We start from the raw sequence: 11740 nt of genomic DNA on the forward strand, positions 1-11740 counted from the left end.
AAAATGCGTCTATTAGGACCATAAAATATTTAAAAGATCCACATGGTGGATGAATACAACCACATATATTACCTTGAATCCTTTTTAGGAATTTAGAGGACTCAAATCTAATCTTTACTGATGATGGCCTTAAAATTAGCTTTCTTTGAGAACATGCAGCATAACAAAATTTTCTAGATTTGAGAATCTTCTAGTTCTTTAGTGAATATTAATGGGAGTTTTGATAATTCTCCGCATCATGGTTGTTCTCAGATGACCCAATTGATCATGCCAGGTTATGAATCAAGAGTTGTGATACATAACTTTTTTATTTTAATCGATAGTTGTTTTCTAATATAACTTTTTTATTTGAATCATGAGTTGTGATACATAAGTACTCATGATTTTTCTCATTCATTATTTCAATATGATATCCATTTCGGTGAATATCTTTAAAACTCAACAAGTTTCTTAGAGACTTGGTAGACAATAGTGCATTATTTATTATGAATTTTGTTCCTCTAAAAAATAAAATTATAGCTCTTCCGGAGTCTTCTATCACATTGTCTGAGCCAATAATAGTATTAACATATTCTTCTTTTGGTACAAGATGAGTAAAATATATATTATTTTTGAGAATGGTGTGCGAACTTACACTATCCGCAAGGCAAACATCTTCACTATATGTCTTTACTATTTTCTTCAAAGACAAATAATAATAGAATGAGTTGAAATATTTGTGCAGTAAAATTATTTTCTTAATTGAAAATATTTTTCTAAGTATAGTATATACTAAAAATTTTATTATTATTATCTTGACACATTCAATAATTTTAAAATTCATAAATATTTTATTAAACATTATTTATATACATCGTACTTGAAATTCAAATGCATAGAAAATAAAACTTAAGAAGTTTTTTACATTATTTATTTACATGAGTACTTAACAGACCAACATATTAAACTATTCCATCATTGATTAAATGACCAATATTTCCTTTAGGATCCTCAAAGAAATCAGATACTTCATAATGAGTGGTGTAATTTTCAGCAGCATCATTTGAAACAAAATTCGTCTCCTTTCCTTTGTCGTCCTTTTTCAAAGATACTTGATAAAGATCGACTAGGTGCCTTGGGGTACGACAGGTACGCGACCAATGACCCTTTCCACCACAACGGAAATATTTCTCCTCTGTTGAATTATTTTACCCATTATTTCTTTCTTTATCCCACTTCTGGTGAGATCCTTTCTTGTGAACATAATTTTTCTTCCTTTCATAATTTTTCTTGTTGCTAAAACCTTGTCATTTATCTCTTTGGGGTTATGATTTTCCGCATTTGCTTCAGGAAATAGGACGCCGACAGCTGGGCGCGTTTCATGATTTTTTAAAAGTAACTCATTGTTGCGTTCAGCAACAAGAAGGTAAGAAATTAGCTCAGAATATTTTTTAAATCATTTTCTCGATACTGCTGCTGTAGGAGCACATTCAAGGCATGGAATGTCGAGAAATTTTTCTCTAACATATCATTATCAGTTATCTTTTTTCCACATAATTTCATTCGTGAGGTGATTCAAAATATTGCTGAATTGTATTCATTTATGGATTTAAAATTCTGGAGACGTAAATGCGTCCACTCATATCGGGTTTGAGGAAGTATCACTGTCTTATGATTATACATTTTTTCAAGGTCTTTCCACAAATCTGCAGGATCTTTTAATGTGAGATATTCATTTTTCAATCCTTCGTCAAGATGATGACGAAGGAAGATCATGGCTTTGGCTTTATCCTTCTGGAATGCATTATTTTTAGCCTTAATGGTATCTCCAAGATCCATTGAATCAAGATAAATTTTAGCATCTAATATCCATGATAAATAGTTGTTTCCAGATATATCAAGAGCATTAAATTCAAGATAAGAGAGTTTCGACATAATGAAAATTATTATCTGAGTCTCCCTAAAATTTGATCAGAGTCACGTGCTGATAACGTGTTGTAAAATAAATAAATAAATAAGGAAGAGGTAATAAATATAAAATAAAGAAGTATAATTAGATAATTCTAATAGTAATATTCACCACAATTACTATTTCAATATAATAAAGATGATTAATATATTTACTAATATTATATATATAGTGTAAACTTAAAACCTACAAAGATAGAGAAAAGAGAAAATTATTGTATAAAGAGAGAAGAATGTTTTTATTATTGCTGTGTGTGTGTTATTCTTCATATCAGATTCTTTATTTATAGATGTACAAAAGTTAAAATTTTAAATGTAATTAATTTTAGTCTTTATTTAATAATCTGAACTTTTTACTTAAAAAAATTAGCCGCCCAAGCATTAGTGGACATCCACCTCATGCATCCTTATCACAAGAAAACTTTATTGCACCCTCTATATATGTAATCAATCGTGCTACGTTACCAAGATGAAATCTGCCAATATCTACCAATGATTATTGGGCTGGTTCACAAAGCCCACTTATTAAAAAAAACCACATCCTAAATTAACCCAGGTTAATCCCAAAGCCACTTGTTTACTCCTCTTACCCTAATTTACCATCTCTTCACTTGGTGTTACCGTTGAGACACACCCCATTCCCCAACTCCACTTTCAGCGCCGCAAAGGACGCCGGATTGCAGTTGTCGCCTGTCGCCTTTGTCAACGGAGTCAATGCCGCCAGGAAACAATACGCCGCCACTAACAAGAACGGTCCCACAGTCGCCCAAGTGACCCTGGCACCGCTGCATGTTGATGTCAGATGGGCTTTGAAGACGCATCCACACGTGACACCTTCAACGCGACGCCCTTTCGTAGCTCCGCCTCGAGACACGCTGCAGCGGGACTCTTCCGACCTCATGGAGACAATAGCATCCCCAAAACTCTTTGCCCGCCGCATCGCCAACCTAGCGTCGCTCCCTGTCTCGAGTTCGAGCCTGCCTCGTAGTGTGTCTTCCCTCCGACACCGGCGCAACAAAAGGTAAGTGGGTCTTCAAGGTTTTCACTAATTCCTGGTGCTATGAATCATTTGTGAACAATAAATTGGAGTTGAGATTGAGTCAATAATGGTGCTGTGTCTATTGCATGTTTCATTTAGAAAAATAGAAATTGTAAAGTAACTGTTTTTATTGTTGATATGGTTCCCAAGTTAACATGATTTACTATGCTGTGATCAACTATATGAAAAAGAAAAAGACACAATATATTAGAAGATTGATTTGTCTTTTTCCAAAATATAAAGTAGCATATTAAATACAAACTCCTGTTAATATCAATTTTACCCAAGTGCGGCAGTGACAATTAGGCTAATTTTTCTAAGTCTAAATAATTTGTAATGAAAATTAGATATATAATTATCATAGTGATGTCACGATTGTATGGAAAAAATGCTGCTGTCCTAATCACTGATATGATTTTTATTGGATGGATTTTGACTGTCATGTGGAATTTGGAACATATTTGTGATTCCCCTGCTATATAATAGTGTTTCCATTGTCAACTTTTTTGTTTCTTTTCTCCCATGTTTTGGTTTTATTATTCTCATGTATAATTTAGTGATATATTTAATTTAGTATTCAATAGTTTATTTTGTGAAGCATGTGCCTGTTATATTATTCAACAGTAAGTATATCACCTCCTTATGACAGTTTCCTTTAATATGGTATATTTTTTTTTCTATATCTAGCCATATATGTGCTATATTTGATGCATTAGATTGCCACTGTGAGCCTCATCATCTTAGTTTAGGGTAATTATCTATCTCGGATGTGTCTTCTGATTACTTCTTAAAATTACAACTTAGCTTGAACTATATCTAGATATAATACGTACATGTTTGAAGTTTGAAAAAAATGCATAAGTTAGTGTGTCTTGTGCCCAGTTTTATTATGACACACACAACAGCAGTAACTAGTATTAAATCTTTTTGCTTTTCTGAGCAGCTTGATGGAATAATCAATTCAATTTATAAGTTCCTATTTTTTGTTTTGCTTTGTAAAAGTAAGAAGGAAGTATAAAAGTAACATTGCGGTTAATAAATTCTTTGTGCATCAAGTAATAATTCACTTAATAAGTAGTAAAAAAAATAGCTTTAAAAACATATTTGCTTGTTCTTCAATTAATGCTTGTGATTTCATCGTCAACACATTTGCTCTTTTTTTTTTTTTTTACTTTGCATACCTTATTGTGTGTCGTGCTAAAGTTTCCTATGACACACAGAACAGCAAATTCACTTAAAAATTGGTGTATGTCTTGAGCATAATTAGGCTTGTTGAAATGTGGATAAAAGTCTTTTTCCATGCTCAGATTCGATACGTTGCCATTTAAATAATTGCTGTCTTCATTTTTTGTTCAAAAAATGCCTTGAGATCTATATAATTTTTTTGTAAATAGTTGGTTGCTTCATGGTTCACCAAGCGACAGGTGCAATGTTGCATATTGATACTATGGTTGGTGTGTACTGTGATCACATTTAGCTTTTATGAAATGTGTCTTGGAGGTTTTTTTTTTTTTTTTGCGTACTCAGTTTGAATATGTTACTATACATCTAGGTGTTACACGGTTGGTCTTACAAATTCGATTATCTCAATCTGGATTTGTGTGGGTGTTTTTAGTGTTTTCAGTGTTACACGATTTTTTGCTATCCGTTCCAAATTTACATACCTAGTTAAAATATTTTTTGAATACAGGCCAATGTCTGTACATACAAGCGATTCTTTAACATTGATTTCTACATGCAGGATATCATGAAGTTATACAGATTGGAAATAATCCTGGACATCATCCCATGTCACAAAAATACATCCTTTGGAGATGCCTTGCATGCCCTTGACAGCCGTGCTCAACCTCCTATGCGCCGCAACTAACCAAGGAACAAACGTATGGAGGTTAGGACACCATTCACAGCACCTGATACAAAGAGCATTCTACAGCGAGTTGGAGGAAAGCCGAAGAAAAGGATAACCAGAAGGAGATAAACATTGGAAGAAAAAGGCTCCATGTTACATCTGTGTTTACCTTGAGCGGGAATATCCTCACATCCTATGCTATATTTTTGTTGGGATTAGATATTTTACTTGTCTTACACAATGTGACTAGTTCTTTTGGATTCCTATGCTGTTTACGGGTAGTTACACTTTGAACCTTGATGTACTTAATTGGCAAATTGAACGATAATGCATGTCCTGTAGATATGAATTCTGTCTTTTGCACATTGGTTTCGGATAATTTTGTGCACAGGCTAAACAACTTCGGCGTTTTGAAGTATTTTTATTGCCAGTGAATAAACCTATCGAGGTTCCTAGATGTCTATGGATGTCTCTACTTTTTTTGGCCATACATTGTTAGTTATGTATTCTTCGCAGTTGACTAAAAACAGAACTATGATCTGGTGGAAGTGTCTTCATATACATGTAACTTTTTCATTATGTGTCTATCTTAGTCGTGTATTGTTGGCAGGTGTCTTTTCTCATATGTGTGTTTTGGGAGAAGTGTCTTTTACATATGTCTCGTTTGATCCGTTGTTTAACTTAGGATGTGTCTTTCAAGGAAAGTGACTTACTGCTGTGAGTTCTTCGGATGTGTGTACATATGGACGTGTCCTCTGCAGGAAGTATCTTCTGGGAGAGGTGTCTTCTGCTGCGATTTTATGGAGGTGTTTATAGATGGATGTGTCTTCTACTGGAAGTGTCTTTTAGCAGTGAATTTTTTGGAGGTGTCTATAGATGGATGTATCTTCCACTGGAAGTGTCTTCTGGGAGACGTGTCTTCTGCTGTGACTATCTGGAGGTGTCCATAGATGGATATGTCTTGTACTGGAGGTGTCTTTTAGCAGTGACTTTTTAGGAGCTGTCTATATATGGATGTGTCTTCTTCTAGAGGTGTCTTACACGAATGTGTCTCTCGTGTTTTCATGTTATCCCGGATGTGTCTTCCAGGACTCGCGTCAAATTCCGTCATGTCTTCCCGGATGTGTTTTCATGTAATCCCAGATGTGTCTTCCAGGACTCGCGTCAAATTCCGTCATGTCTTCTCCGGCAACTGCAAAGCCATTCAGAAAAAATATCATTCAATATAAAAAATACTAAAGTAATTAATTTCAAATATCTCGATAATTTTGCAACAATAATAAGATATGTTTCACACCTCATTACTGATTGGGGTGCATCATCCTCTATTTGAATTTCGTCTACAGATTCTTTCTCCTGAAATCGATAACTGAGCACATATCAACAAAGAAGATAAACATCGACCATTCGACACCCATAAAAACACTTCCAACAACCACTTATCTTTTGAAAATACCTATATTAAACAACCAAAACTAAACCGATAGAAAACACCAATATCCATGATCATAAGCATAAAAAACATAGAAAAAAACTACTCAAAACTGCAACCATAATCTCAACATGGTGAACAAAAGAATAATAAAACACATCACAAGTAGTAAAAGTAGCATCATTCTATGATTGTTCTAGCATAATTGAACGAAAGAATATCCACACCAATTCTAATTAAACAAACAAAATCACAACCTTTACAATAAAGTGTATCACTACTAATATCTCAACAATAAACACATAAAAGATAAGTTACAGATAGGCATAACCACATACGCTACTAACGCACAAATTACCTTGTCCACATGTGGTGTCTCATCTTCACTCAGAGACGGAACATTAAGGTCGATGGAATTAGAATGACCACCCACATCATATGCAGTGTCGTACGATGCTTCATCGCAAATTGATGGATCCATGGATGAAATGTAATACAATCGCCGTCAAGGGAATTGCGGTGACCGAAAATGGGCTCTCGAGGAAGGGTCTGTGTCACAAATCGAACGGTGATTTCAGATTCAAGTTGACATAAACGACTTGAGGACGGAGAGATTACCAGGGATGGTTGAGGATAAGAGGGTTCTGCGACACCTTCATGCACTGACGTCGTGGCTCTCTTCCACGGGGCTGTTGGTTCACTCAAGTGGGATCAGGGGGGAGAGGCAGTCACCGTCGAATGGTCTTGGCGGCGTCCCGGTGACTAGAAATGTTCACGATGGAAGGAGACACGGTCGGCGATGAGAACTAGAATTAGGGTTGCGTGATCGGGTTGGTGTCAATTCCTAATTAAGCCATTTAAAATTATTTAAATTCTTTTTAATTTGTGTTGGTAATAGTTGACAGACTCTCCTCTTGACAACGTATACTTTTCCATATGTAATATTCACACGAATTCGTGGCATTTTACTTAAGATTCAATATATAATGATTCACTATATGATTCAACCACAATAAAGCTTTTACTTTGTAGTTTAAAACTCACTCGAACACAATAATTTAATAACACATAAAAATGCTTAAACTTGTAATTATTTTTTAAATTTAAAGCATAATATTACTAATATTTCAGTACATGATATAACAATTACAATGTAAACGAGATAACCACGTTTGATATCTCATGTCTTATTTCGTATATAGTGTAAACAAGATATACAAAATATTGTTTCATTTATAATGTAAATGAGATAAGTAATAGAGTGTAAATCGGTAAAAACTAAGCCAATGAGTAATAGCTCAAATGGCATAGACTCTCCATACTCAATTAAGAGGTTGCGGGTTCGAGTCTCCTATCTTTCTAAATTTTTAGCCAATGAGTTATAACTCGAATGGATATAACAAAGTATTTTGAATATTTATAAACGAAAAAATTGATTTTATTCTTCAAGAAATAATCACAAAATTAAAATGTTGGACCCTAATTCAATCAAGTCTCAACCTAGCATAGTTGGCTGATAGGTGTTATATTCTTATTCCGTTGTCTAGGAACAAAACAACGATATAAAAACTTCAAGCAGCCTTATATATATATATAAACACTATTGTATTAATAGACATTATCGTGTCTATTAATTCACTTTTTGTTTATTTAATAAAAAATACTATATATATATCAAAATTAATCATTATAGATTTGTATTTCATAAAAATTCTGTCTATAAAATGTTTACAGAACCAAATGAGTTTCAAAGGCATATCTGAATGCAGTTTAGTCTATGAAAAACAAAATGACTTTGTGTGTAAAGCATTGTATATATAACAGAACCTCTTGATACTGGAAGAAATAGAAATGCCATGCACATCAACCTAATTGTTAAGAATTATTGGCATGAAGATGGCAAGGATAGCTACTGATATTTAAAAGCTAAAAATATATTGACATGCAATTGACAAGAATTTGGTAGTTTTCTTATTAGAACTTGAGTTTGTTTTATTTTCTGCGTACATAATTTTGTCCAGACTTGAACTGGTTTTCATGCTTTGTGATGAAAATATTTATGTGGTCAACCGTCAACAATATTTCTGGTTATCTGTCTTGAAGCTTTCAAGTTATAATATATTATTTAAAATATTTAAAAAAATACATTAATTTTTTTATTATTCTTAGTATCCTTTAAATTTATATTTTGTTAGTTTTAATTAAAAATATATTTTATCAATTTTTATATGTTATTTTAATTTAGTAAGTAAATATTAATTTTATTATAAAATTAATTAAAAAATTTATTCAAATATCTAAAATAAAATGATAGAATAATATAAAAAATTATTTAAATTGATGTCTCTTTTAATAATTTTTTATCTAAAAGTGATTTTGAGTAGTATAATCCAAATAACATTTATTTTATTATAATCCATTTTGATATAAAGATTGCCAAACATAAATCATGTTAATACAAACTTATTTTTCATCAAAATTAAGTTTGCAAAATCACTTTTATACAAATTCCCGTTTACAAACTATAATCCAAACACACTATATGCCTTATGACTAATACTATAACTGGTATACAGGAGTGCATGGTGCTCATTTGAGATTATAAACATTATGTCATTATGATCAAGGTATTATGCACCATTACACAATCATATTTGGTCATAATCTAAGTTTTATATCTACTGTTTATATTATTGTAAAATTCATTGTTAAAGTGGAATCGATTCTGTTATTTTTTACGTTTTCATCAAAACCAGAACCAGAAAGAACAAATAAATAAAATAAGACCTGTATTCCATAGGAACTTGACCTAATATTACTATTTAAAATTTAGAAAACATGGCAATCCATAATTTTACATCCCATGTAGAATGTAGCCGCATTACATTTCTAAAAAGAGAAGGGATAACAAATTTAGAGATTCCCTCAACCTCAACTGTTATTAACAGGCAACAAAATGTTATAAATAATTATAAACATGAAACAAGGAGCTTTCTTCAATTTTTGGGTGGGGGGCAAATCACTTGTTAAATGATGATGATAATACACCTTGTTCAAGTAACAAAAAGGAAGGGTGCATTTAGAATGGGAGAGTAAGACTTGATATTAGCATTTTCAGGAGGGTCTGTTTCTCTTCCTTCTTGTGCCTTCCCGATGGCCTCTCATATTACTAGCTGTTATAAGTTTATAGTCAGAAGGAAGCATTTCATTCATCTTGCCAAATCTTTTTTCATAGAAGTCCCATATTTCGGACCTGTTCAAAGGGAGATGTTTAAACAACTTTCATAAAACACCAAGAAAACTTGAAGGTTTTAGAGTTGGGCATCTTGTTATTTACCAGTATGCCAGGAACTGATAGGGCTCATACTTTCCATAAATTTTTTCAACATCTGTTTGAATTGTTTTCAAGGTAGAATTTCTTGAATGAACCTGCAATAATGAACAAATCCCATACATATCAAGATTCAAGATCATTTAGCATACATGAAACAAGGAAAAGCAAGAAAACAACACCTGGTTTAAGTGTCTAATAGTTTCAGAATCCGTTGGAACGACATGGTAATATCCCATGCACATAAGTACATTTGCTCGAGTAAAAGGGCCGAATCCCTCAATTTGCTTTAGCCATTCATCCAGCTCCTCATAGCTGGATAAGCTTGCATCTTTGGAAAGTTCTTCAAGCTGTCCTAATTGAATTTTGCCTTCAACAATAGCTTGAGCTAGTTTTATTATACGACGTGCTCTATATCCGAGTTTGCATCGCTTTGCCAAAAACAGCTCATCAAGGTGCGCTAACTCACTAGGGGAAGGAAAATTTCCAATACGATTAAAAATCTCTTTCGGAGGGGATGAATCATCCAAACTTAGCTCCTTCGTCACTTCACAAGATTTGCAACCATGAGAACCGTTGTCATCTATATCTGTCATAAGCACATGATCTGTTTGCGAACTCCCATCTACTCTAAAATCTAATCTCTTCCTAGGAAGCATTTCTTCTTTTGCGGAAACACCAGACTTCCTGCCCTTTTTTCTGGATCTCCTGGATTCTTTTGTAGTCGGTGTTTTTGGAACAAAGTCTTCAGTCTCAACTTTTGGATTTCCTGAATCTGCACCTGCACAGGATGATCCATTTTGCAGTTCAAACTGAATCTCACAAAGCGCTTGAGCCATGCTCAAGGTCCTTGGCCACCTGAAAGAAAGGTTTTGCGAGTTACTTCAGCAAGTATGACATGACACGATGCAATCAACAAAAGATCCAAATCAAGATCTTTTCTGAGCTATTTGAATGCATCAATATAACAATATCAACTTCCACTAGTAAGCATTGTTCTACTAAGTAAAGTCCACTAATGGTTCAAAGTATAAAAGTGTCCCATTTACTAAACTATATCTAGGGTAATCTTGATTGAAAAGTAATCTAAAAAACTCAGATTTTCAGAGGCATTATGTCAAACACATGGTAGGCATGAGAAAAAGACACTCACTGACAGTTGCAGAGAAGGATACACTTGACCATATCCTCAAATAGCGTGGGAGACCTAAAGACCCTCCCGCAAAAGCTTCGATTCCGATCATCAGAGTGCAGCTTGGTGAACTCTCTCACGGCCTTGTCTTCCGCCTCGGACAAACGCAGCATCCTCGCCACCTGATCCTGAAAAAAACCACACCCGAAGAAAGCGGATCGAACCGAAAGAAGCAATTGAAGAGTTGGATACCTTCAAGTGGCGTTCTTGCTGAGAAGAGAGGGAGTTGATTCCCCGAACTCTAACATTGAGGAAACCGGGGCGATCAGAGTGCTGAGAAAGCGAAACGACGACGTTTGCGGAGGAATCAAGACGGAGGGGGCGGGTGAGAGTGTTGGAGAGTGGGTCCCAGTGGTTAGGTGCCATCATGAAGAGGCCATGGCTGCATACTGCTCTCTCCAATCGGAACGGCTCTGCTGTTGCTGTTGGCAGTGGAATTTCCATTTCGATCTCAGAGGGAGAATGAGAAGGTGAGAGATTCCGCATTGTTTTTGTTGTTCGAGTCTTCAACAATGCAATGCAATGGAGCTGTGAAATGCGGTGGTTGCGCCGCCGGGAGTGGCCGATATGGCGGGCGCTTGCGGAGGAGCTTTGTTAGAATTGCAGAGCGCTTGATGTGGGTGGGATTTACTATTATTAATTAATCATGGCTCATTTTGTAAAGGGAAAATATGTGCAATTATTAATTTTTTGAGAGACCAATATGCAATTTCAATTTTTTTTAGAAATCCCTTCGTCCCAGCCTGCATGGCTACATCTTTTGCACGAGATTTCTTTGTGATGCATGCAACCATTTTTCATACGCTTTCGCCACAGACCCAAGTCACCCAACTAGGAATGAATCAAACTTTAGTCAATTAATTAAAGAACAAATTTATTACACAAAAAAACATTTTTCTATTATTCAATTTTTTTTAATTTTAAAATAAAAAATAAAAAAATTGGTTTAT

At 34.3% G+C, this 11740-nt stretch overlaps 1 protein-coding gene and 1 long non-coding RNA gene across 2 annotated transcripts; one reads left to right on the forward strand and one right to left on the reverse strand.

Annotated features, from left to right (window-relative positions):
• LOC110270522 lies at nucleotides 2366-5292 on the forward strand. The gene is made up of 2 exons (XR_002360145.1): nucleotides 2366-2968; nucleotides 4728-5292. It is a non-coding gene; the product is annotated as an uncharacterized LOC110270522 (long non-coding RNA).
• On the reverse strand, nucleotides 9072-11462 carry LOC107638777. The gene is made up of 5 exons (XM_016342166.2): nucleotides 10983-11462; nucleotides 10752-10918; nucleotides 9781-10456; nucleotides 9605-9696; nucleotides 9072-9520 (listed from the first exon to the last, which is right to left on the reverse strand). The coding sequence occupies exons 1-5, from the start codon at nucleotides 11274-11276 to the stop codon at nucleotides 9382-9384; spliced, it is 1368 nt and encodes a 455-aa protein (XP_016197652.1). The 5' UTR covers nucleotides 11277-11462; the 3' UTR covers nucleotides 9072-9381.

The sequence above is a fragment of the Arachis ipaensis genome, chromosome B04, assembly GCF_000816755.2.
Source record: "Arachis ipaensis cultivar K30076 chromosome B04, Araip1.1, whole genome shotgun sequence".
NCBI classification, from domain to species: domain Eukaryota; kingdom Viridiplantae; phylum Streptophyta; class Magnoliopsida; order Fabales; family Fabaceae; genus Arachis; species Arachis ipaensis.

Bases quoted from the DNA above. Each gene is read 5' to 3' on its own strand.
- LOC107638777 (XM_016342166.2), bottom strand. From the start codon at position 11,276: ATGCGGAATCTCTCACCTTCTCATTCTCCCTCTGAGATCGAAATGGAA. The intron at 10,457-10,751 runs GTGAGTGTCTTT...CCTTTCTTTCAG, and splicing joins ATCCTTCTCTGCAACTGTCA to GTGGCCAAGGACCTTGAGCA. The intron at 9,521-9,604 runs GTAAATAACAAG...CCCTTTGAACAG, and splicing joins TATCAGTTCCTGGCATACTG to GTCCGAAATATGGGACTTCT.